The 27,870-nt window shown below is 44.9% G+C and overlaps 1 protein-coding gene across 1 annotated transcript in view; it reads right to left on the minus strand.

Moving 5' to 3' along the window:
* Positions 1–5,947: 5,947 nt before the first annotated feature.
* The window catches only part of LOC147717895 (decapping and exoribonuclease protein-like), a 91,713-nt gene continuing 69,790 nt past the window's right edge, over positions 5,948–27,870 (minus strand). Inside the window, exons 6-8 of the mRNA XM_086924665.1 lie at positions 23,399–23,416; positions 21,809–21,903; positions 5,948–8,339 (exon numbers count right to left, since the gene is read on the minus strand). Coding sequence (XP_086780791.1) covers positions 8,219–8,339; positions 21,809–21,903; positions 23,399–23,416 — 234 coding nt within the window. The 3' untranslated portion in view covers positions 5,948–8,218. The remainder of the gene's footprint in view (positions 8,340–21,808; positions 21,904–23,398; positions 23,417–27,870) is intronic.

Here is a 27,870-nt window from a genome sequence, read left to right on the forward strand (position 1 = left end):
AGAAGGATGCATAGATGATGTGGCAGAGTCCTTTTTCTTGACAGGCACGTGAGGTGTAGGTGCTGTATTTAACTTTCTCTTCCTGTGTGGTAAAGCAGAGACATGTCCTGTTTCTGGGTCAATATATATCTTTTTCTGTGTAGGATCAGGTTGAAAAAGCTCCTCTTCCTCAAGAACTGCTTTTGGTGCTGATATTCTCTGTTCCGAGCGTGGTTGTTGCTTTTCTTTGTCTTTAGCCTTAGGAGTTGTGTTAAAGTCCTTTGGCGTGGCTCTTGGCTCCGAAGATCTTGGCTTTGGAGCCGAAGCTGGTTTTGTCGGCTGGGAAGCGTCGGAAGCAGGCTTTATTGTTTTCTGAGCCGTTTTGTCTGCTGGAGTCTACGTTTTCGGAGTGGATTTCGGAACCAGGACTTCTTTCGGTTTTGGTGCAGAGGGAGCTGGTGGTCTGGGCACGTGCGGTTTGCTCGGTCCTGATATACCGGAAGGCTTTTGAATTTTCTTTGGACCCGGGCCCGAAGGTAGGGCTTCTGAAGTAGTTTTTCGGTCACGACTGGGGAGGCGGAATGTTGACCTTTGCCTTCGATTTGGGTGTTAGGGTTGGGGCAGTAGTACTCACGCTTTGACCCGAAGGTATGGAGTCATCAGAGTCGTCTGCCCCAGATACCATTTCGAGATCTTCAGAATCTTCCTCCGAGACATCAGGACCCTCGTCGAAAATATCGACCGGTTCTGGAACTGATCTCCGCATGATGTGTCGACGGGCCCTCCAATCCCGAATTGTCTTCTTGGATCGAAAGGATGGGCAAGCTGGTCAGCTGGACTCGTCGTGTTCGGGTGATAAGCACAGGTGACAGACCTTGTGATGGTCACTGCGTGGGAACTTTGCTCCACACCGGGGGCATTTCTTGAACGGCGTCCTTTCCATGAGCTGTAGGCCTCCCGGCATGAGTAGGCCCGACGGCCCGTGTAGACAACTGGAATCGAGCTGATGAGATCAAGTCGATGGTTATTGATGTTGAAAGCTGTTTAAAATAGTTGAAGTAAGTTTTTCATGTGTCGAACTACTTAGAAAGTAGTTTTCGAACCGGAGTGTAAAAGTTACATCCGAACCCAGTGGCGGAAAAAAACAATTTATTCATTTATTTATTTATTTAAAAAGTGTTATATAGCGCTGCTGGACCTGAGAGTATCAGAGCACTTTACATAGTGATGACACAAGAACAGAGCAAGTACATATTAAGTAAAATATACAATTGGAAAAGAAAAGGAAAAATTAAAAGAAAAGAAAATGTACAAAGCGGTAGGTTAGTGAAAGGTGTCAGTTGAGCAGAGTAGAGGAGGTGCAGGAGGAGTTGAAAATAGCGCTAAGGAAGTGGGTGAGGAGGGGGGTGGGTGAGATAGAAGGGGAAGAAGGTTGGGTAACAGAGAGAGAGTAATAGAAGGGTGATGAGCAAGTTCAAGATCAATAAAAATTAAGAACCCCAGTATTTATTGAGGAGAAGAGCTTTGAGTCTCCCTTTGAAGAGGGGGTAGGTTAGGTTGCAGCGAAGGTCTTTGGGTAGTGCATTCCAGATAGTGGGGGCATTACCAGAGAATGCATGTAAGTTTGGGATGGATAAGGACAAGGGAGTTTGTACTTCTCAGGGATGTAGTGCTCCCTGCTTTTAGTAGTTTGCTTGACAGGTAAGAGGGGGTGTCTTGGTGAAGAGCTTTGTGGGTAATGCAAGCAATCTTGTAGGTGGATCGACCTTCGATTGGGAGCCAGTTCAGATTTTTGAGAACAGGGGAAATGTGTTCGAATTTTCGATAGTGAGAAATAAGTCTGGCGGCTATGTTGAGGACAGATTTAATTGGTGCCAGGTGGACTTTGGGGGTGACTGCCAGAGTGGCGTTACCATAGTCAATCCTGGATAGGACAAGAGATTGTACGAGGATTTTGAAATCATCAGCTGGAATGAAAGGTTTAACTTTTTTGAGGTAGTGTAGGGTGTAGAGAGCACTTCTTGCTGTATTTTTGATGTGGGGGATGAGAGTAAGGTTCTGATCAATGCTGATACCCAGGGATTTGACCGTATTGGAGGTGAAGAGGGAGAAATTAAGGGCTGTGTTGTCTTTAATCCAGAGTTGAATGGGTAGGGAGTTCAATTTAGGGGTGAAAAGGATGATTTCGTTTTTTTTATGATTGAGGTTGAGATGATATAGGTGGAACCAGGCTTGAACTTTCAACAGAGTGTCATTGAGGTGAAGGATGTCATTGTGGGTTTTAATCTTGTAGTATAGTTGGGTATCATCGGCATATAGGTGGTAACTGATTTTGGCTTGTTTGAGAATAAGAGTGAGGGGTTCCATAAAGAGGTTGAAAAGGGTTGGAGAGAGGATAGACCCTTGGGGGACTCCGAGACTGACAAGTTGAGGTTTAGACAGGCAGTGACTGAGTTTAATTTGTTGTGATCTGTTCTGGAGGAAGGAGGTGAACCATTTGAGTACAATGCCTTTCAAACCAAAGCAAACTTTTAGGGTGTTCAACAGGGTGGGATGGTGTACCGTATCAAAGGCAGCCGAGAGATCCAGGAGGATTAGCAGTGAGGATTCGCCCTTGTCAAGAGAGTGATGAATGTCATCAGTAATATTGAGCATGGCTGTTTCTGTGCTGCATCCCTTTCTAAACCCAGATTGGAAGATGTTGAGTAGGTTGAAGGAGGAGATATGGTTGTCTAGCTGAGACAGAACATATTTTTCAAGGGCTTTAGAGAGGAAGGGAAGGTTGGAGATAGGGCGTAGATTGTTCGGATCATTAGGGTCGGCAGTGGGGTTTTTTAGAATAGAGGAGATTTGACCTAGCTGAAGGGAGGCAGGAACGCAGCCAGAAGAAAGTGAGGAGTTGATGATAGCGGTCCAGATTGGGGCAATGGTGTATTTGAGTTCTTGAACTAAGTGGGCGGGGAGGGGATCTTTAGAATGCGAGGACGGTTTGAGTTTGGAGATGATATTGATGGTAGTGGTTTCAGAGGTTGGATTAAATACACTCCATGAAGTGTTATTTTTAGGCAGGGAAAAGGTAGAGGATGAATCCGGCAGGGTGAGAGAAGGGAGGGGTTGGGTGGAGTCGGGGTGCGAGGGGGAAGAGGAAATAAGTGAATTGGGAGTGCCAGGGAGGGAGATTTGGATGGGGGGAGATTGATAGGTGAGAGGAGGGGGGAGGAGGAAGGAGGTGAATTAGGAATATTTGGTATGGTGGATTGGATGGAGGCAGGTTGGAGAGAGAGAGGAGGGGAGGAGAAGGATAGTTCAATGGAGTTGACTTTGTTCGAAAAGAAACTGGCAATTTCTTTGCATCTATCTACAGAGGCTGCAAGTTTAGGGGGGCCAGAGGAAGTTTGTTTTTTAACAATGTTAAACAGTTCTCTGGATCGGTTTCTGGCCATGTCAAGTTGAGATCGGAGGAAGGTGGCTTTTTCGTTAAAGATATGTTTTTTGTAATGTGCTCTGTTGGATCTCAGTAGGCCCAGGTTTTCAGAGGAGGGATGATTCCTCCAGGCGCGTTTAGATTGTCTTAGGGTCTGTCTTTCGTTATTCTAAGGATGGAGTCGATGCCCATGCGCACTATCGTCCAAGGGAGGAGTCACCTATTTCGTGACTGCAAAGACTTCTTCCAAGACGACAACAACATGCAATCATCCGAGCCCAACACCAGGTGGCGATCTAATGTTCAGTGTGAGATCTGCAGCTCATATGCCTCGAGCACAATTTTCTTACCTGGTTGCCAAACAGATCTAACTTGATAAATAATCCATGGGTTAGTGTTCCATGCATCAGTTAAGTCCCTTTCCGATAGTTTCACGCTTGAAAAGCCAAACAACTGAACATAACTCAGCGCCAGACAAAGATACCCACAGGTGGCATTGTACGAAGAATATCACTTCCAGCTGTGGACCTTTGGAAGTGATCTTAAACTGGTGAGCAGATCTTTTCCACTTGAACATTTCTGGTTTTCAACACTCCAGTCCAGAATCTGAAGAGAAACCTCAACCGCCTGCTCTTCCTAACATGTTCTTCTCAAACTTACAAAAATAAAACTGAATCAAACTCTGTAGCATATAGACTTCCTAAAAATGGAATGTGTTGCAAATTTCCAGAATGTTTCACTCAAAAGACAACTTAAGCTCCGACACTGATGGCTCCAAAGACAAATGGACTAGTTGTAAAATTGAGCCTCAGCAACCGACCACCCCACGAACCTGAAACTCAGGACCACCACTGATCATCTGGCTTTCAGGAGCTGGAGCTGAAGAGCCATACACCATCCTGTGGAATGCTGGTGACCCAGATTGCAACGCACATCACACAGGAGTCAGACTCTAAGAGCATCCTTCAACAATCACCCTGAGCATCAAACTCTCTCCAATCCCCTTGAGGATTGATGAAAGGTTGGGCAAGTTCCATCTACAAACATGAAGATCAAGGGTGCATTTTTCAGAAATTTTGCGACAAAGAAAGAAAGGATGTCTCTCTCTTTATGAAAGGTGGAGACTATGTGGAGGAGAAAGCAGCCACAGCCGCTGCAGGTAACAGCGATGGGGCCAGTTGGGGGGGTGGATTTCGAGATATGGTCACAAGGGGAAAATAAATAATTAATTTTCCCTCATGGTCGTCTCTCGAAATCCCCGGCCCCACCACCCCACCGCTCTAACCTGCATGGGCCGCTGCTGGGAGAAAATATCTTTTACTTGAACTTTTTATTACTTGGGCACACACTGGAATTCTTGGTTCTGCAACCTGATATTTCTGGGTCCAGACACAGAGGGCTTCATTTCACTGGATGCTCACCTGGTGAAACTGCTGTAGGGGCAAGGGTTGAAGGCAGGAGCAATGACCGGTGCGGGTAGCATCACAAGAGAGCATGCAAAGTCTCCCCCAAGCGGGCCTGGATCCCTCCTTGGACCCTGCTCAGGAGAACAGCCAATGGCCAATAACAGAGCTCACAGCTGTGTGAACTCTCCTGCCATCCTGTCCAGCGCACAACACAGGGGACCTATACATTGCCTGGATACCCTCATGAGTAACATGCAGAGCTCTACAAATCCACCTTACATTACATTACATACAACGCTCCCTTTCTGGCCCCCTTTTACCCAGAGTGCCCCTACCATGCCATAGCCCCTGATACCCTCCTGCTGTTATTTTCTGCTTGCTCCGAACAGGTGAACAATGTCTGCAGGGCAGAATCGAAGATTCCAGCACCATGCACTCCGCAATTTCCTAGAGATTGGTTTCCTGGTGCAACCGGGCATGGAATTTTCTTCCCTACATGATGACCTGAAAACTAAAGACAGCACTTCGGGCCATATTATCAAGAAAGGGAGGTACATTATCGACGCTTTTATCAGAAGGAAACTGCCGCTAAAGCGGCGATAATGGGTTTGATAATATGCCCTTGTGAATTCCCTTAGAAGCCCAAGTTAACACCATAACCTGGGCTTCTATAGGAATTCACAAGGGCATATTATCAAGCCCATTATCGCCGCTTTAGCGGCAGTTTCCTGCCGATAAAAGTGGCGATAATGTATCTCCCTTTCTTGATAATAAGGCCCCTCTTTTCCATTTTACAAATTATTTTATGTAGCGGTTATCCCACAAAATTGACGATAACAGTTAAAAAACATGATTATACAGTGTTATACGGTTCCTACCAATTGAACAGGGCCGTGTATCTGGACAACATGGACCTCAAACTACAGAACTCTGTTCACGAGTATTTGTTGGAGAATGTTGGCCCGGTTCCTTGCTGGCTCACAGTGTCCCATCTGAACCTCTAACCTTATCAGGCTGACAGATGGTATCAACAACCTCGAACATGACCACTATAATTTCTCAAGGAATCATAAAAAACAGACCAACCTTTAGTTATTTTACTTTTGCATGCCCACGGTAACACAAGAAAGATACGGAGTGAGTTTTAAAACATTTATTAAATCACATTCTTACATAGAGTGTGTTGCAGTTATTAGGCAGAAGAAACTAAGCATTGTAACCAGCATTACAAAAATGTTGAACAGTTCATATATTATAGCGTTACTTTGATTATATGATTATAATGAAATTATACTCCAACCTAGCGCTACCTACACTATCGAGAGCACAGCAGGGGTACCCTCTGCCAGATCCCTTGGGGTAGTCCAAGCCCCCATACCTGAGGAAGCCGACCCGTGCAGACCAGGCTATCGCCTGTTGTACATTATGGGTCAGTGTCAGCAGGACTGCATCTCAGTCACAGTGCGTACTGTTCACGACAATCTTAGCCAAAGTGCTCCTCAGCCCACTATGTTGCAGAGCCGGTTTATATAATCAAAGCACTGTTCCAATCGCACTGTGTCAGGGGTGCAAAGATGATGCTGCGGTTAGTCTAGAGCTGAGGAGCTGTCTCCAGACAGACAAGGGTATCTCGCTCCATGTACATCTATCTAGCCTTGGGCAGAGTGTACGAATAAACATGATAATGAGGTTCGCTAAGAAATGAGCAGCGTGTATAATGATTTCTCAATACATTATCATGTAAGAGCAAAGCGTGTTAAAAATCACAACCGAAAAACAATGTCATGCCAAAAACGTGGAGCTAAAATGGAGACCGGGCAGTGGCCCGGTCAAGCCTCACAACAACAGCAAACAGCAAAGGCAAAGGGAGCTTGTACACAATTCTCATTCATTTTTTTCAAGCCCTCTTTAGAGCAAGGAGAGGACAGCTCATGTCTGCTGGAAATTCTTATAATCAAGAAAAAGAGAAAGAATAGGTAAAAGGCTTTAAAAGCAGATTTTAGGGGTCATGGAAGCTGAATTCATAAAGGATGTCCTACCAGGGTTATCTTCGTTTTCCTGGGATTTGCAGTCCAGGTTTCACTCACGAGGAGGGTGGGGGATGGGTGGTACTAGGAAGTTATCAATTAAATTATTTAAAAATAGGCAAATAATAAAGCTGCAAATGGCTTGTCCAGAGTAACAACTGCCTTGGCTGCTTGGCACAGCTGGAGCTTAACTAGCCCATACATGCCAACATTTTAGAAGAGGAAAGTGGGAGATTTAAAAAAAAAAATAATCAGATGAATGAATCAATCAATCAATCATAGCATTTGTATAGCTCGCTACTCACCCGGAAGGGTCTCAAGGCGCTGGGGGAATGCATTTCCCCCATTGACATTTATTGAAGCAGAGGCAATTGTAGGTGGTAAACAGCAAAATAACACCATTTTTTTGCTTCAAAAACTGTGAGTCTACTGTTTGGGTATATTGGTATGCATGTTAGCCTGTGCTGGTTGCAAAGATGAGTGAACGGGACTACAACCGTATTTGTGTCATTTGCAAAACATAATGGCAAGGTACACACAAGATAACTTATAGCTTGAAATATCTGCTAGGACATTACATCAGGGTCAAAGTGCATGGTTGCAAGACAAAAATACATTAAACAACACATTTATACGTCACTAAGTATAGAGCACTGGTGTAGAATTGAATTCATATGGCAATGCTAAAAATTTACAGAGTGATTATGACTAAGGGATAATAAAACTCAATAGAAAACAAGCATTGGCAAAGCCAACATGTCTGGTGGTTATTGTAAAACATTACTGTTGGGAGAGCTACTGGGACCTCACCAATATTTTTAAAAAACATTAGTAGCCCCTGGCACTGGAGGGAACTATTTTGTGTGTTGACATTGTGCTTGTGGTAGGTCAGAATGCTGCCACTCACAGTGAACTCAACCAATGGTTGCAGTGGTATGACCCACTGCCACAAGCAGTATCCAGTAGTGGGCAGAATTAAAATGTGAATGCCACAACAACAGACCAGTGGGCATACACACTGGCTGAAAACACCTATAAATATGTGTTCATTATTTTAGTAAAATCAAAAGGTCTTAGCTAACACCAGACCTCAAGGAAAAGTCACTGATCACAGTGCGAATGAGAGAGTACCTGTATGCAGTGCTTTCTGCAATTTAATGCATGGAACAGCATTGAAAGGCATTTTGCAGTGTTACAGAAGTGGTGAGTTCAGACAATAAAAATGTACAAAACTGTACCAATAATCACTTAAAAGAAAGTATGTTTGCAACACAGAAATCACCTTCAATTTTGCTGAAATTTGCTAAAAATAAGAACTTTAAAATACATTTTTTAAAGCAGTTTGCTTATCCTTTTGTGCGCTTGGCTGTCTTTTCTTGCGTTCAGCGCGGTTGCTGCGTCAATCGCTGAACAAACTCCGGTAGCAAGAAGCAGTGCTCCTGGCCTCTCTTGATTTGATAGCGCACATCATCACCCCTGTTCCAGGAGAAGACGTACACAACCCTGGAACAAGAAAATAGCAATTGTAAGAGGTAAAACACCTACAACTTCGTTTTGAGGCACTACCAATAGTAAAGCGACACAGATCGTCCTAGACACAGAGGATAGCAGAACATATGTCACCGATGCAACATGAATTGCACAGGTCCATTTAAGGTCTTGGATAAAAACAGCTTTAGCTGTCTCCTGACAAAGCTTACTGTCTCCAATACATCACATATGCTTATGTGGGCTTTTGATCAGCACCTTGCTTATGATTGGATGGCTTTGTTGTTATATCATTTCTGATTCAATAACGTTCCTCTATATGCTAGTGTTTGCCCTGCCCAGAGGCATTTTGGTCTCATGGTGCTTTAATTAGATGATGCATCCTTCCACTGGTGACATCAGACCTTGCTTTGCTGTGGCTGTGAGGAACTATTTCCTCTTCCTTCTCCCCATTTCTCATCCTTTCTCCCTGGTTCCTCTCCCCAACCCCACCCTACAACCTCTTTTCCCACCTCTATTAAAAATCCACCCAGCAGGCTATTGGACGGTGCAATCATAAAAGGGTGAATAGTCATACCTGAGAGTCTGAGAGAACAAGTTATTGACCTGGCTCATGAGGGACATTGTGGAATTGTTGCTACTAAACAAGCTCTACGGAACTGAGTGTGGTTCCCTCGTCTTAAAAAAGAGTTAAGAATTAAAGACTGTCATTTGTGCAACTGCTTGTCTTTGAACCCCTTGAAAATATCCATCATTTACGAGTAATTGTTGATGAATATTCCCGTTGTGGAACATCAGTCATTGACTACTCATGACAGAGTCATTTAGAAATAAGAAAGCATCATTGCAACATGGCATGTTCCTCAGATTTTGAAATCCGACAATGTCCCGCCTTCCAATAATTGAGAATTTAAAGCCTTTCTCACTCATCTAAATGTCAAGCATCAGTAAGGCACACCTGTATGGCCACAGGCAAATAGTGTGGTCGAGAGATTTATGAGCACCATCAATTAGACCGTTCAGCGTGCTGCACGGGAAAAGTTTGAACTCCAATCAGTTCTTCATTCTACACTTCGTGTATACAGGTTAAGTTCACAATCTACCACAGGTGAAAGCCCTGCCAACTTAATGTTTGGGAGAGCCATAGGTACTAACTTGACACAATGGATCATGTCAGATCTATTGGCATTGACAGAGTTTACATTACTGACTCATCTCAAAAATGAAAAATTAAGAACTGTGTGGATAGACGCCGATGTGGTCAGGACACTTTGTTCAAAAGAGAAGACCAAGTCATTGTCAGGCAAAAACGGAAACGCAAGTCTGATGCTCCTTTTGGTGCTGACCCACTGTGAGGTGTGACTACTAAAGGACACATGCTGACTGCTCACTGCCCTGGAGAGTCCATTACGCACAATTCTTCACATTTCAAGCACAAGTCGCTACCTTCACCACCTCTAGATGTCAGAAGTGAAATTTAACCATCTGAGAATCCGGAGAATCCAGTGACTGTACCAGTGTCTCTGTTCCAAGTGCCAGTAATGGATACTTCTAGTGTATCGCCACAACCTCACATGACGAGATCTGAGCGACTGATTCGAGCACCGAAACGACTTATTGAAGAGTTGTGATGTACACATGTATTATTTGTACTGTTAATTTAACAGAGGGGAGATGTAGTGTCTTGTGAGTTAGAAATGATGGGACACTTTTGGCTCCTACAGACTCTGTAGAACAGTGACGTAAGTGCTAAGGTGTGGGTAATAGAATTCATGATGTAGAATGTTCAGTTAAATGTTACACGCTGGCATATAAAGACGTGTAATTCCAAGCTCTGTTTGTGGTGTGATCATTCGCCTGTACCCAGGCTGGGGAGGACTCTACAGTAAATATTGTCTTTTTTTACCGAAATATGTTCCCCAAAGCTGAGGTTCCTATATGAAGGACACCGCAAGGGTCCCCATCTTTCTTTTGGACCTGGACGCCTTACAATGCTGACCACCCCTCTGATTCTGAATACTCTGCTCTGCTGTTTCATCCTCTCTAGTTCTTTTTCAACCATCACTTCTCCGTCTCCGCCACCTCTCGGCGAGTGGTAGGCTGTTGATTTAACATCAGCGTTTCGCAAACAAATATCTATTCCCTAAAGGAATGGTGTGGGTGAGATCCAAGGTGAACACTGCAGCTTCGCTCACGAATGTCAAAACTTAAAAAAAATAATTATGGTGAAGCCACTGTTAACATATTAGTCAACCCTAACTCCCTTTCAACTTTAGTTTTTTTAGGGAAGTTCATTAGTTCTTTTTATATTTTTTATTTTATGTGTATTTATTTGATTCTGGCAACAACCTCAAGGACAAGTACAGGAACAAGATCAAGACCAAGACCAAGACCAAGACCAAGACCAAGAGCTGGCGAAGGAGCCTTATAATGGGTTGGAATCAAGCTTATCGGATGAGGCGAGCACTAACTACTTGAACATCGACTCCACCGCTCTACATTCAACTACTCATTTATCTACTCATTTATCTACCCAACTGCACAACCATGCAGCAGGTAACCCCTCTCCTACAACCGAGATATGTGGGGATTCTCCCTCGACCCCCCAAACTACCGACCCAACTAGAGAAAGAGCCGGAGTTGGTACATCCTCTCTAGACGAAATACTTATCACGCTGAGCAAACAATTGAACAACCAGCGGGTAGAGGCACAGGAACACTACCTTCAGCTTAGGGAGGATAACAACAAGATGCAATCTTCCTTACAGGACCTTACCACCAAAATCGGGGGGGTCTCCCAAGAAACCATAGAACTGCAGGAACGTGTGGTTCAGGTGGAGGAAATAAATATCAAACTTGAAGGAGCAGTAGGAAAACACGATGACCAGCTGAAGGCACTGCAGCTAAAGGTCGAAGATTTGGAGAATAGACAAAGACGATCCAATCTACGACTTTTTGGTATCCCTGAGAGATCCGAGAGCGCGGACCCCAGAGCTTACATAGTGGGGGTATTTCAGAAGTCCTTCCCAGACCTAGCGGACTGGGACTGGGACTCGCAAATTCAGAGGGCCCATCGCTTGCCCCTGTTCCAGAGGAATAAAGGAAACCAATTCCCTCGCCCTTTTCTCATATATTTTGGCAACTTCCTTCTACGACAAGCGGTTTGGCAGAGAGCTCGCCCTAACTCCCCGATTGTGGTAGGAGAGCTCTCGTTTTTTGCACGCTCAGATCTTAGCAGGGATACTATGGAAAGGAGGTGGCAACTCCGGAAACTCATGGACCCAATTAAAGATCACGGAGGGCAGGTATTTCTTCAAGAGCCCGCACGCCTCAAGGTTATAAGAAACGAACATACGTATTCCTTTAACGATGTAAAAGAGGCAGAGAACTATCTCTCTAGTATTAGCTCTAATCAGAGCTAAAAACGCAATATAACAGCATTGTCACTACTGATGAATTGGGTACATGAGGGTACATGAGGGAGGCCGAGGGGGATTAAACACACGGTATACACACGTGGGGGTGGAGGGGAAAAAAGGGAAGGGGGAAAAAAACAAAACAAAAAAAAAAAAAGTGTGGGGGGGAAAAAATTCACGCAATCTTTACAGTTTGTATCATGAAGTTTGCTTATGGAAGTGGGGGGGGCGGGAGAGACTCATGGGTGTGTCACCATACGTGCTGCCTCACCAACGGCGGCAGTTACTGGAGGGTGGTTCTTCCCCGGCTGGGGAGAGAGCCAGGGGGAGGGGGATGGGAGGGGGGTGGGGCCCCTTCTCCGCAGGTTGGGGGCAAGGGGAGGGGAAGGGGGGGGTTATAGTAAAAACTGTTGGCAGGATGATAGGGGGAATCAATTCGATAAAGTTTGCAACCTTTTACTGATTTCTGATGGTACCATTTTGTGTTATAGAGGCTCTAGAGAACTAGCTTTCTTACATGGTTATTTGAAGAGGAGCGTAGTATTTTCACTGGCATTAAAATGCATTTTATAAAATGTTTAGCTTGGAACGTGGCAGGGCTGAATAGCAAAAATAAAAGATCCCTAGTAGCAGAAGAGCTGAAACTACATAACCCCCATTTTTGTTTATTAACAGAAATCCATATTATTTGGAAAGATAGGAAAATCTTAAACCAATTAGGGTATGATGTTTTGGTTTGTTCCACTTTTGTGAATTCTACGAGAGGAGTGGCTATACTTAAGGATAAACGTTTTAGAGTACAAGTACTTCAAACTGCTCACGATAAGGACGGCAGATGGGCTATAGCGCAAATCAGCTATGCAAACGTTAAATATGTCCTATGTGCCGTTTATGGCTCAAATATAGATGAACCAAAGTATTTTGACCAACTAAACGTGAAACTTCTGGATTGGGCGGGGGAGATAATTGTAATGGGAGATTTTAATTGCATTCTAGACTACAAAATTGATACAACTAAACCTCACGTACATCAAAGGATGCATAGGACTAGATCATCAATATTAGATTTAAGTCAGATACATAACATTAAAGACGCTTGGAGGTATTTATATCCAACCCTACCAGGATATACGTACTATTCTGCTCCTCATAAGATGTGTAGCAGATTAGACATGGCTCTAGTGAGCGATAATTTATTACGGACAGGTTATTTGATCCTCTGTCCCCGGATCACATCTGACCATAACGCGCTAATATTGACATTTAATACACAAAGTACCAGGACACCACCTAGGCCATTTCCTTTTCCAAGATATCTAATTTCAGACACTACTTATGTGACACAACTTAAGACTCATATAAACAAATTTATTAACATCAATAGGAATTCAACCGGGTGCTGTATGGTTTGGGATGCTTGTAAGGCAAGCATCAGGGGCTTTACCCAGGCGTACGTTCTTAGGCAAAACGCAGAACAAAAGCAACATAAGATTACAGTACTAGAGAACATAACCAACCAAGAAGACTTATTAGCTAAAGCTTTACAGATCAATTCTCCATCGGCAATGGAAATTAACATAAAACTTAGCGCACTGAAAAATGACATAAAAGCTAATCTTATTCGTAAAAATAGTGCAAGGATTCAGAAATTTAAATTTGCCCAATATGAGGGTGGAGACAAGATTGGTAGAATTTTAGCCTACAAGGTGGCGGAAAAAAGAGCTGACACACTAATTCCTAACATTCGAGGACTGGGGAACAAGATATATAACCGACCACAAGACATACTAGACCAATTTGCATTATATTACGAAAACTTATATACCCCGGACAGTCCCGTAAATATAGATCAAATTAAGGAATACTTGAACGACTACACAGTAAACACAGAGAATTTATTAGGTTTGGATGCACTCTCCAACGACATACAACTGATCGAACTTCAACAGGCTATCAATACATTACCAGCAGGAAAGGCGGCAGGGGAAGATTCGATACCTCTAGAACTGTATAAAATCTGTAGACTAGAACTAGAACCACTTCTTTTAGAAGTAATTCAATCAATCGGAATAAATGGAACAACCCCTAAATCCTGGAACCGGACCAAAATAATTTTTTTTTTAAAAAAGGGGAAGCCTAAAGAGGAGAGAGGGTCATACCGACCCATCTCTCTAATAAATACGGATGCCAAAATATTCGCCAAGATCATCGCACTCAGACTTGCCCCATACATGCCTAGAATTGTAAACCCGCAACAACACGGCTTTATCTCAGGGAGAGACACAACGATACACGTAAACATGGCAATAACGGCATTCGATATTGCGGAGATTGAATCCACCCCACTCGGTATGATACTATTAGATGCTGAAAAGGCTTTCGACCGGGTGGGGTGGACTTATCTCTGGTGCGTACTGTCTAAAATGGGCTTTGGGGGCAGCTTCCTAAAGGGTATAAAAGCGCTCTATGATAAACCTACCGCCTGTATTAGTTATGGGGGCCTGACCTCATCAGAATTCCCAATAAAGCGGGGGACCCGACAGGGGTGCCCTCTTTCTCCCCTTTTATTTGCTCTTACACTGGAACCTTTCTTATCAGCCCTTAACTCCCAAATATTGATTGCTCCTTTTAGCTCCAGTTCACAGGAACTGAAAATGACAGCTTATGCTGACGACATTGCAGTATACACCACAGATGTAGCCAAGGCATTGAAGGGGATATATATTGAGGCTGAGAAATTTGGGAAGGTGTCAGGCTATAAGCTTAACCAGCAGAAGACGCAAGTTATAGCCAATTATTCTCCTATCGCACCTATTCCTGAGATATGTAAAGAGGCCACTTATTTAGGGGTGACACTAACAGCTAGAGTACAAGACATCAATAAGATAAACTATAATGACCTGACTAAAAAGACTACTCTCATATTGAAAAAATGGAACAAACTGCCTCTGAATATGATTAGCAGGATAAACCTTATAAAAATGAAAATACTCCCTAAATATGTTTATTTATTCCGATCGATTCCACTGGCATTAAATAATAAATTCTTCCAACACTTAGATGGGATTTTTAGTAGCTTTATTTGGGGTTACAAAAAAATCAGAAGGTCACTAAAAATGCTGAAAAACAATATAAATAAGGGAGGGTTGAATGCCCCAGACTTCAAACTATATTTTTGGTCTTCATTTATTACACGCATACGCTCTTTACTGCATGGGGGTAGTACACTTTTTTTTCATTATTTTATGTTAAAACAAGACTCATTATCCTTTTTGTTCAGAATCAACGACCCAAATTATTACAAAAGGGTAAGATTTAAGACTGCTAGAGATATCATTAAAATATGGGAAAACATATTAAAATTCTGTAAAACAACTTTTTTCCACTCAAAATTACCATTGTGGGGCAACCCAGGTCTCCCGGCTATATTTACAGATTCCACCATCAACAGCTGGGCTTCTTCAGGGATTAATATTTTAATGGACTTATATGGCGGGCAAGGGTTTCTAGATTTTAACACGCTTAAACAAATATATGATTTACCTGAAACTTCAAGATTTAAATATATGCAAATCCACGATTATTTGATTAATAAAAAAAAGATATTAACTGTGTCTGAATGCGATATATGGGCATGCCTTTATACAAACAGGAACAAATCCACTATCAGTGAAGCTTATCGAATATTCAACACATTCAAAACAAATGATAATGACAAACTGGCTTTGAAATGGAGCATACAATTAAATCTAAATGTTACGCCCAAGCAGATAGAGAATTCTCTTACTAACATTAATAAACTGGTACGCTCATCTAGCCTTAGGCTCCAACAATATCGAACGACTTGTATGCTCTACTACACACCTGAAAGGATCGCTAGATGGTCTCCGAACCCTACGTTTAGTAGCCGTACCAAATGTCCCAAATGTTCGGCTGTAGCAGCTAATCTAGTTCATATCTTGTACTCATGCCCCAAACTTAAGAGCTTTTGGGATGATATACTGAGGGTTTTAAGAATAAAAAATATCCCACTGCCCACCATCACGGCCGCTTCGGTTCTGATAGATTTTAATTTATCTACATCTCCACTATCTCCTTTAACGACTATATTGTTTTCATGTGCTAAATTAACTTTAGCTAGGGCTTGGATAGATCTAGATACTCCGACGGTTTGGAAATGGTGGACATTGGTAACAGAGGTACATGCTATGGAACTGGCTCTAGCTAATCTCAGGGGAGCACGATCTTTAAAAAAATTCGATAGAATCTGGGGTAGCTTCATAGATTAAAATCAGGAATTTGTTTTCATACTGTTGAAATGTGAAACTCTCATGCATTAAAAATGTAACTGCAACTTTAATTAAGATGACAAAAACACTATAACTAATCTGCTTTTTTTTTTTTATTATTAATTATTTAATTTCGCTAGTTTCTTTTCTGTAAACAACTTACGATTGTCTTACGAATGTTTGCTGATTTTTGCTCTCTTGTTTTTTTTTCTCTGTCATCCTGTCAACATCAATAAAAAAAAGTTAAAAGGAAAAAAAGGATTTTGCCTTGCTGAAATGAACAAATAATTTTACTCACCGCGGGAGTGCAGCTCACTTCTTTCCCTGAGTGGAGAGAGTCTTTCCGATATATATACACATTCCTCAATGGGTGACATTGAGGAAGGAGTAGCCGAGATGCGTCTGTCCACATACGCGAGTAACTCAATAAAATGTTGAAAATTTACTGTGTCAGTGTGCGCCTCAAACAGTGGGTATTGGATTTGGTCACACGCTGGGAATGGAATTCTCGTTTCATCAACGCGGAGCAAAAAGCACCCCTGTCGTGAGGAGCGACGGAAGGTGAACGAGCAGGGGAAAAATAAATATAAATAAATATATATATCTGGATGAAATTGCAACAATAGAAATGGACCTGAAAAAATCCTTGGGTGATAAAGCAATTAATAAATTCCAATCAGACCTGAGTGCTCGTTTCACTAAATATGAGCAATCAATAACTGAACGGAAGGCGACAAATGCCTAGAGTACATGCGAGGACAGATCTATACATTTGCCCGTCGTTTTGATAATATTCTCAAACAGAGCCTCTCCAAAGTAAGTGGTGCTAGTGGGAAGCAAACAACTAGCAATATGGCACTAACTAATCAAGGAGACACATCTGAAACAAGTTCAGTAGCAAGCTCTGGAATAGTCACTGCCTCAGAAGATGGAACCCAAAGTGTAGTAAACCTAATTGACCCGCCTTCCATCATAGAAGAGTTTTTTTTATATCAGACCAGACTCAAAGTATAAGGCCGAACCCTCAAAATCAAAGAAAAGAAAATCAAGGAAACAAAACAATAGACGGGGTGGGCTTGGAACTGTGGTTAGGGAGAAAGAAGAAGAAGTACTATCAACGCAGGGGTTGGAAGAAGCCGCAACAATAACTGTGATAAACCTCACGTACTTGACATTGATGGATGATGAAATAAAAATCCTATCATTGGGACTCTCGTTTTGTTAATGCACTAATTTTAACTACACGCAAACGTGTATTGATTTCTTTAAATATATACGTAAGAAATGTTTCAGCATGAAAACCACTAGCCAAAAAGAGAGCATTACAGCAACAAGTGAAGAACCAGGAAATCTGGAAGTTGGAGATATGGAGGTATTGTTTGATTGTCAACAACTGATTAGAGAGGGTGAGGGATCCACTTTAGCGGGGGCATACTAAAGAGTTATTTTGTTTAGATGTATTTGATCGCTCAGCCACTGCATATATACCAAAGTCTACATTTAAACCCAATACACCGAAAGACGCAATTGACATCTTTTCAGACCTTGTGGTAAAGGATTTGAAAAAGTTATCTATTGCCTCCAGTAAGGTATTTTTAAAGAATGAAACAAAGTTTGAAAAGGAATATCAGGCCAAAAAAAAAAAAATATTTGATTCTGGTTGCTTTCTGGTCATTATTTTAGTGTGACCCTTGACACTGGTTCAGGTTAGGCCGCTCCCCACGCCGCACAGCACCACCTGTGTGTTCGTGTCTCCCAGCCCGCTGCTGCTGCTGTCGTAAGTTCGCTGTCCCGCTCTCCTAGTGGCCGTACTGCCTCATTTCTGTACCTCTGCTCCTATATTTTGTTTTCCTGTTTTTTGACTTTTCTGTTATATTTATTGTTTATTGTTTCCTGCTTATATTTATTGTTACCACCCTTTTTTGCCTTCTGTATCCCGCCCGCTCGTTTTCCCTGCCGCTGTGTCCCCTGCGGCCCGCCCCCCTGGTCACCCATTCGCCGCCCCACTACCGCCTCCCCGCTGCTCCTCCCTCCTACCTCCCCTTATATAGCGACTGCTGCGTGGCAACGCCGCTGGCGCGCCAAAGGCGCGCCTAAGGCAAGCCCATCTACGCCCATAGCACCACACCCCCTGGCTCTCGCATACGCCACGACACCCAACACTGCTAAGATGCCAGCACCCTCCACGCACTCAACACCGGACAATCACACACCTGTTTCCTGGCCACCCCGAAACGCACACAAGGGCCCTTTTCCTGCCGGAACTGCAGCTTCACTAGCATGCGATCCGCCAATCCACCCACCGAGAAAGGACGCAACCACCTCAAATGCATTTTACTCAACACCCGCTCTGCCCGCAAACACGCTGTCGAACTCTCGGACCTACTCGACTCCACCTACCCAGACGTCGCCTTCCTGACGGAGACCTGGATGAACCCCTCCTCAGCACCCAACATTGCCATAGCCATCCCTGGCTACTACAAGCTCACCCACAGGGACCGCACCAACGGAACAGGAGGAGGAATCAACATCGTCCATAGGAACACTCTCAGAGTCTCGACCAGCACCCACGACACCCTCAGCATCGCCGAACACCTGCACTTCCAGATCCACACTGATCCCAACACCACCCTCGGAGGAACCCTCATCTACAGACCCCCTACACCCCGGCCACAGTTCAGTGACTCCACTGCCGACTTCGTCAGTACGCATGCCCTTGCCTCCACAGACTACATCCTCCTCGGGGACCTAAAGTTTCACCTCGAGAACAACAACGTCACCAACTCCACCACCTTGATTAACAACCTCGCCAACCTCGGACTCAGACAGCTCGTCACAACACCCACCCACTCTGCCAGCCACATGCTTGACCCCATCTTCTCTGAAAGCTCCCACGTCTCCTTCAGCCACACCACCGAACTCCACCGGACCGACCATCGCTGTATCAACTTCACCTTCCAGAAACCCACCGCGCACCACCAAACTCAACAGATCTCCCGCCGCTGCTGGAGCAAAGTCACCGAACACCAGCTTAACACCACCCTCGCCTGAAAACCACCCGGCGACTCCACCGACCCCAACACCGCCGCCCGCAGATCGACGACTGCGCCAACACTCTCGCCCCGATCAAGAAACCCTCCAACAGACAGACCAACAAGAAAGCCAGGTGGTTCACTGCGGACCTCCAGGCCTCCAAGCAAACCTGCCGAAAACTAGAGAAGAAATGGCACCGCAAACAGACACCGGACAGCCACGCAGCCCACAGGATCGCCATCCGCAGATACCACCACCTCATCAGATCCAAAAGGCAAAATCCAAAAGGACCTCCTTCAAAGACCGCCTAGACAATAACGCACACAACAGCAAAGAGCTCTTCAACATCGTGAAGGAACTCTCCAACCCCAGCTCCAACACCAACGACGTCCCATCTTCGCAAGACCTGTGCGACTCCCTTGCCACCATATTCCATCGCAAGATCACAGACATCCACGACAGCTTCAACATCCTTACCGCCCGACAGCCACCGAGACCTCTGACCTCACGGCCACCATCCACACCAATCCCATGCTCACCTGGACCAACATAAACGACGAGGACACCATCACAATCATGAACACCATCCACTCCGGCTCTCCGTCAGACCCATGCCCACACCACATCTTGAACAAAGCCAGCGCCACCATTGCACCCCACCTCTGCAAGGCCATCAACATCTCCTTCTAGACCGCAAACTTCCCGGAGAGCTGCAAGCAAGCCAAGATAAACGCCTTACTCAAAAATCCCAAGGCTGACCCAAAGGACCTCAAGAACGTCCGACCCATCTCCCTGCTCCCGTTCCCAGCGAAGGTCATCGAGGAGACCGTCAACGGACAACTGACCCGCCACCTCGAGGAGAACAGCATCCTGGGCCCGTCCCAGTCTGGGTTCCGCAGCAATCACAGCACCGAAGCTGCCCTCATCGTCACCACCGATGACATCAGGGCCCTGCTGGACAATGGTGAAACCGCGGCCCTCATCCTCTTGAATCTGTCAGCCGCCTTCAACACTGTCTGCCACAGCACCCTACGCACACGCCTCCAAAACGCAGGGACCCGAGACAAGGCACTGGAATGGACCACCTCCTTCCTCTCCGGCAGAACCCAGAGTGTCCGCCTTCCCCTTTCCGATCCGAAGACACCAAGATCATCTGCGGCGTACCCCAAGGTTCATGCCTCAGCCCGACATTGTTCAACATCTACATGGCACCGCTCACTCACGTCGCCTGACTGCACAACCTCAACATCATTTCCTATGCCGACGACACCCAGCTGATCCTCTCCCTCACCAAGGACCCCCTCACTGCCAAAACCAACCTCCATGAAGTAATGAAAGCCGTCACCGAATGGATGAAGAACAGCCATCTGAAGCTGAACTCGGACAAGATGGAAGTCCTCATTCTCGGCTATTCCCTCTAAGCCTGGGACGACTCCTGGTGGCCCACTGCACTGGGAGCAGCACCAACATCCACTGACCACGCACGCAACCTAGGGTTCATCCTCGACTCAACACTCTCCATGACCAAGCAAGTCAACACCGCCTTGTCCTCCTGTTTCAACACCCTCTGCATGCTCTACAAAATCCACAGGTGGATCCCCACCAAAACAAGAAGAACGGTCACCCAGGCCCTTGTCAGCAGTAGGTTAGACTACGGAAATGCCCTCTACGCAGGAACATCAGCCAAACTCCTGAGACGACTAAAACGCATACAGAACGCCTCTGCACGCTTGATCCTCGACATCCCTCACCGCAGCCACATCACACCACACCTGAGACACCTGCACTGGTTTCCCGTCAACAAGAGGATCACCTTCAAACTCCTCACCCACGCACACAAAGCACTCCACAACTCCAGACCGGCATACCTCAACAGACGACTCACCTTCTACAACCACTAGCTCTGCTCCGCCGACCTCGCCTCGCCCCCGTCCCCCGCATCCGAAGAATGACCACCGGCAGCAGATCGTTCTCCCACCTCACCGCCAAGACCTGGAACACCCTCTCTATCCTCCTACGGCAGACCCAGGACCTACTAACCTTCAGGAGGCTACTCAAGACCTGGCTATTCGAGCAGTAGCAGCACCCCTCCCCCTCCAGTGCTTTGAGACCCTCACGGGTGAGTAGTGAGCTTTACACATGTTCTGATCGATTGATTGACTATGGTGACCTATCATAATAGCCTAATTAATAATCTTGTGAATATGAAAACCTTGTAAATTTAACATCAGTGTACTTCTTCTTCAGAACTATTTAGCAGAATGAGGAGCATCCAGAATCACTGATGGAAGGGCACAAGCCTCCTGCAAGCATTTCCCCTAACCTACTGCAATCATTTTACTTAAGGATCTGGGCCCCTGGCGGCCATCCCTTATGAATCCATGAGCCTAGGTTTTATCAATGTATCTTTCTTGGCAGCCAGTTGGTCTCTTTCCTCCAGCTCCCCCTGCCCAGCCAGGTTCCCAATTCCCTGGAGGCCACAACCCTTATGAATCTAGGAGGTTGTGTCAATGTCTCTTTCTTAGCAGGCAGTTGGTCTCTTCTCTCCAGCTCCCTCTGCCCAGCCTGACACCCCATGCCCCTCGTGCCCTGGGGACAGTCCACAGGTGCCATCAGGGGCCTTCAGTCCATAAAAGACCTGGCCCTCCACTCTAGGGGCACTGTCAGCCCACCTTTAGAGGGTGGAAGGGAGTACACAGAACATTTCCACAGACACTGGTGGGTCACAGGACCCACCATTACTCACGCATGGTTGTCTTCGGTCACCACCGTCTTGACGAAGGACAGGAACGCGTCGAGGAAGTTAAAGCAGACTTGTGGCTTCCAGTAGTCAGGGGCTTCCTGTGGGGGCACAAGGCAGTGATCAGCACCAGGGAGGGTCACCCATCCCACGTCTATGTGCTCTGACACTTCCATAAATAGCATTAACGGTCTCAGAGCACCCACATATACCCACCTTTCCTTTCTTCCCCACACTGAACCGATAGATTTGTGGGTGACCTACCTGGGATAATTCACTCTCAGAGGAGAGGGGAACAGAACACCCAAGTAAGTGCAACATTAAACAGCAGTTGGGTCTTTACATGAAGACAGCCATGCAGAGGCCAGGTCCATGCAAGGCACAGGTCATGGGCACTGCATATACCCAGGGGCGTGTGTGATTCTTAACATTTTTCTGTAGTAACATAGGAGATCGCACAGGATAGGTTGTTCCGTAATAATCAGAATTGTGCCAATTGTTTATGGCGGTGGAGCTTAATGGAATATGAGATCTCAGAGAAGATTATTTTGATCAATTTAATCATAAGAAAACATATAATAAACAGAGCAAATAATAGGAAGTGTCCAATGCTAATGATAATTGCAAACGAAGGATAAGTGCAAAATTTGGATCTACCTGAATGTAAGCGCATTATATCTAATAAGTACGTATGTGAAGATGTCATATTTGATTTTATCGGCTTTAGAAAAACCATAGGACTCTATAAAGAGCACTGAATGAATCCAAAAATAAGATTCTTCGTGTCCTTTTAAAAAATAATTGGTCCTGAGAAAGGCGGAGCATATTTGCGATACCCACCGAAACGCGTCTATACTCTTTTTTAAAAAGATTATTGGTTTTTAAATGAATTATATTATTTGTAATCTTGTGTTTTGTTGTGTAATTTATTATGTACTAGGATTACACATGAGGATGAACTATCGTTAGATAGGTTGTAGCAACAAGGAGTCATCGTTGGACACGATATGGATACTGTTTTTTTATTTTTTTATTGTTTTTATGATACATGAAACATAATATGTAATACGTGAATAAATCAGAGATAATATATATATTTTTAAATACACTGTCTGAGTGACATTCCATTCCATTTTTATGAAAACATTTTTTTGTTAATTTTGTATTTTTCCTTACAAAAAATTCTGTTACAAATGTGGTTTGCCTTTTTAGTATCTCTTCTTTCCTACTTTCATGACCGCTTGGGATGTTAGGATTTAATTACTTCTGTGTGTGTGAGCAAGAGATTGCATGAGTCATGTTAGATATTGAGATTTATGAGGTAGGTTTTATATCAAGCTGTCTAAAAGGGAACAAGGCTTTGATTTTGGGTTGCGCCCAGTTCCCTTTAGTTGAAGGGCCACTCTCAAATAATTTTTTCTTGCTTCTTAATAAATGCACAGGATGAGAGTGCAACCTTGTCACTGAGCCCCAGCCAGCAAGAGGTCCAAGCACTGAGGGTATCAAGGTTACTAACTGAGAGTCACTCAGGTTACCAACAACCAGGGGGCAAAAAGAAAAGACAAGAATCTGTACATGGAAAATACACAGACTTACCGCAGATGTTGGTGCTCTCTGAAAAAGAGAAATAAAATAGTATTAAAAACTTTATGCAAAGTAATACTAATGCATTCTTGGTAAGAGGAGCAAACAGGGGAAATTATTACTGGGAGAGACTTTAACAAGACTCCTGAGCAAACCTTGGGAACTGTACAATGCATCAAAGCGTTCATTCTGGGACATACTAGCACCGAGGGCGCAAAGAGATCTCCTGGCCACTTTAGGGTGCCTGAAACATTTTGTGCCTGAGTGCAAGTGGGAGCTCGCTAAAGGGGGCTGGCCGGGTTCATAGTCCCCTTGTGGGCCACAGTGGAAGGAGAAGGGGTTCTCCCAAGGGCAGGAGCATTGAAACCATGCAAGATGCTTCATTCGCTGCTCAAGACAGGGTGCACTCTTTGTTTCACGGCTCCTTTGTAGTGTCCATTACTCACTGCACCATCAGAGATCCTGTCCTGATCACACTCTTGCACAATTCAGTTCCATTTGAGGGCAACTGAAACTCCCCCTACACTTTTTGGGGTACCCATACTATCCTTAATCCTTAGTCCAGCAATCATTCCATTCTGCTTTATTCACATCCCTTCCCTCTTAAAAAGCCGCCAGTGGACAGAAAAAAGATAACACCATGAAAGCTTGGCATGAGTTGGGATTAGCATCTGCTGGGACAGGATTTTATGGCATGACACAGAGGCTAACATTAAGCAAATCTCCTTTATGTCCTTTATTGAGCAGCTCAACCATTGAAGAAATCTAGAACTTCAATGTAATGTAATCGGACATTTGTAAAGCGCAACTGTCACTCTGGGGAGCATCATGGCGCTAGGTGGATCGCTGAGTTGGAACATAAACTGGGTATCTGAGGGTGAAAAGAGGAGTTAGATAAGTGCTCTGCATAGGCCGTCGGAGGCTGAGAAGATCCAGGTTTTTAGGGCTTTCCTGAAGAGAGTTTCAGATTGGATATGACGGAGGTGGTTGGGGAGTTGGTTCCATGCTTTGGAGCCTATCACTGCAAGATTTTCCTCCTTGTGAGACATATCTAAAAGCTGGTGGTTTTAATAGATTGGTGTTAGATGACATAAGGCTCCGCGTAGATAGATAACGTGCAAATCTAGACCGGAGACATTGTGGTCCTGAGGAGGACATCAATAACATTCTAGTAACATATAAAGCCCATCAACATGTAGCATTCTCCCTTCTTTGTTGCTGCTGCTCACAGAAAAGAACACCCTCCTTTTAGCTTACCTTCAATTCGAATTAATTCTGTTGAATGCATGATTTTAACACCCCACCCGACCCTCTACTAATATCCCCCCTCCCTAACCCCCTAAATACTGAGTTCAACCCTATTGATGGGAGGTAAAATATAAGCTGGTGATAGGTGCTAAAACTTAATTTTATTCTCACTCTTGGAGCGGGGGTGTTTGTCACCAACCCCGGCCCGGGCGATTCCTTAAATCTCCTTCTGTCTCTTCATGCTGAATCTGAGAATTTAAGTGTGGCAGAGCCTCCCTTGGGTCTGACATCACGGACCCTTGATGCCGTGAAGTTGAGCTTGCGCCCTATACTCGGTTTTGCAAATAAGCAGAGGACGCTCCAGCTGCTATAGCAATGGGACCGCCCTGACTCTCCTCTAAGACTACAATTGTGTGTCTTTTGCTTTCTCGCCCTAGGTGTGTCAGGTATGCCCAAACGTGGGTACTGGCTCACTGTACCACTGGAATCAAGCTATCCTTGCTGAAGAGGGGTGAAACCCCAACACCGGTCCTAGGATGTTTGTTTCCGGTCCAGGGAGGATTTGCTCAAACGCTCCGTCCATCATCCCCTTTTGTATCGCGTTGTTCGCCCTAGGATGGCAGGGTATGCTCAGATGTGAGTCCCTTGCTCACTTGGCCACTGGATTCAAGAAAGCCTCGCTGATGAGGATTATGAATCTGGAACCGGTCCCAGGATGCTTGTTTCCGGTCCAGGGAAGACATGGCTTGGCAGTTCGGGCTGGAATGTTCCCATGAGGCACAGGGTCAGACTGATTTGCATATGGCCATGTCTGAACTGGGGTGGCTGATTGAGCTAAAAAATGGTGATGGATTAAACCCAGATAAGTTGACTGGGGTGAGTGTTTGATTTTCTCAAACGCTCCGTCCATCATCCCCTTTTGTATCACTTTGTTCGCCCTAAATTGGCAGGGTATGCTCAGACGTGAGACCCTTGCTCACTTGGCCACTGGATTCAAGATAGCCTGGCTGATGAGGATTATGAATCCGAAACCGGTCCCAGGATGCTTGTTTCCGGTCCAGGGAAGACATGGCTTGGCAGTTCGGGCTGGACTGTTCCCATGAGGCACAGAGTCAGACTGATTTGCATATGGCCATGTCTGAACTGGGGTGGCCGAGTGAGCTAAAGAATGGTGATGGATTAAACCCAGATCAGTTGACTGGGGGTGAGTGTTTGATTTGCTCAAACGCTCCATCCATCATCCCCTTTTGTATCGGACTGTTCCCATGAGGCACAGGGTCAAGACTGATTTGCATATGGCCAGGTCTAAACTGGGGTGGCATGGTGAGCAAAAGAATGATGGATTTAAACTAGATTTCTTGACTGGGGGTGAAAGGTTTGATTTGTTCTGCAGTTTGTCCATCAATTGTGTGTCTTTTGCTTTCTTGCCCTGAGTGTGCCAGGTATGCCCAGATGTGGGTACTGGGCTCACTGTGCCACTGGTATCAAGCTATCCTGGCTGATGAGGGGTGAAACCCCGAAACCGGTCCTAGGATGCTTGTTTCCGGTCCAGGGAGGGCTTGGCAGTTCGGGCTGGACTGTTCCCACGAAGCACAAGGTCAAGACTGATTTGCCTATGGCCAGGTCTAAACTGGGGTGGCATGGTGAGCAAATGAATGATGGATTTGACCCAGATCTCTTGACTGGGGGTGAATGTTTTGATTTGTTCTGCATTCCGTCCATCAATTGTGTGTCTTTTGCTCTCCTCTAAGACTGGGATTGAGGCGACGACAACTGCAGGGACCAGCTGTATCCTCACTCGCGAGCCGGCTTCAAAGTGGGACCGGTTCGCTACTCTCACACATGAACTGGCCTCATCTAGAGACTGCCTCACAACACTGATTTATTTGTGACCGGTGAACGCACATTACGAAGAAGCGTCTCGCCGGCCACTCTTCAAACAATGAAATTAATCAGCACAAGCACGATTTAACAGTCCCGATGCACCGTCAATGTAAAAAAAAGAATAATACTGTATATTAACCGAGAAACAAAGAATACAATTAAACTTGGGAGAAAAAATAACAGTCAGGAGGAGCTGCCCCACTCCCTCATATTACTAGCTTCTGAGACTAATAAAAAATAAAAAAAGCATGACAAGAGAGTAAATAAGTTCCAAAGGAAATAGAGGTAGGACTTTACAAGAAAAGTCCTAGGGAACTCTCTATAATCGTTTTGTGTGATTGGGCTCATACTACTAAATAGACTACAACTGTCATTTTGATAGATTGGGAGACCAAATGAATTTTCGCAGCTGTAGTCTAACCAGCTGTCACAACCATCTCTACAAAGCAACGCTGACAAATACTCACCTGCTGGTATGTCCCTTGAACCCTCAGTGAGGACAAAATGGAAGGACTAATAAACAAGGCCATTAGTAAAGTAATTGGGTGATATGATGACACAATAAATAAAATATTGGAGGCCCTCTCCTAAACAGGCTGGCCAACCGCTGCCTTAAGACACCCTAAAGGGGAAGATGGGGCAAATAAGGCCCAAAGGAAAAGGAGCACTGGGGAGAATACTTCAAAAGGGCTAAAAAAATCGAATTGCTCCATTCCATTGACCTCACGCGCTGCTGGTGAACTTGATGGTGCCTTGGGCACTTCAGATGGGCAACAAAAGGGCCCTATTCCTTTTACCATCATCAGCGATAATGATATGGGGGGTGACATAGATCTGTCCTGCTCCTCCGACCTAGATGCAGACATTGAAGATATTGAGGAAGAGGATACTGAAATTAATGACAAGGCACCAAGGGCCTCTGGGTCTAAGATGGGCATTATGGACCCATTCAGAAAGAGTATGTTCGACCCTTTCTTAATTAAACATCCCCTATCCCCAGAGTGGACCGCTCCCAACACATTCAGAATACCTCTCCCTTTGGGTCTGGAAAGAGATACCCAAAGATGTCAGCTCACGCTTGAAATCTGAATGCCCATGCTCCTACATACCAGACAAAGTAGCCTTAACCCCAGAACTAGATTCAAAAGCTGTAGTGATTATCGCAAAAGGGAGAAAAGACCCAAGGAAAGATACTGACAAGGGCCTAAAATCATGCCAAGACAAACTACTCGATCTGAGTGGACCACTCACGAAAATGTTTGAAATGGCCGAAGGGGCCTACCTAGATGATTCCACCAATGGTTGCAAAGAGCAATTTGTCTCCTTAGAAATGCCAACACGGCACTCTCAAA

This window comes from Lissotriton vulgaris, chromosome 5 (assembly GCF_964263255.1).
Source record: "Lissotriton vulgaris chromosome 5, aLisVul1.2, whole genome shotgun sequence".
Lineage (NCBI taxonomy): Eukaryota > Metazoa > Chordata > Amphibia > Caudata > Salamandridae > Lissotriton > Lissotriton vulgaris.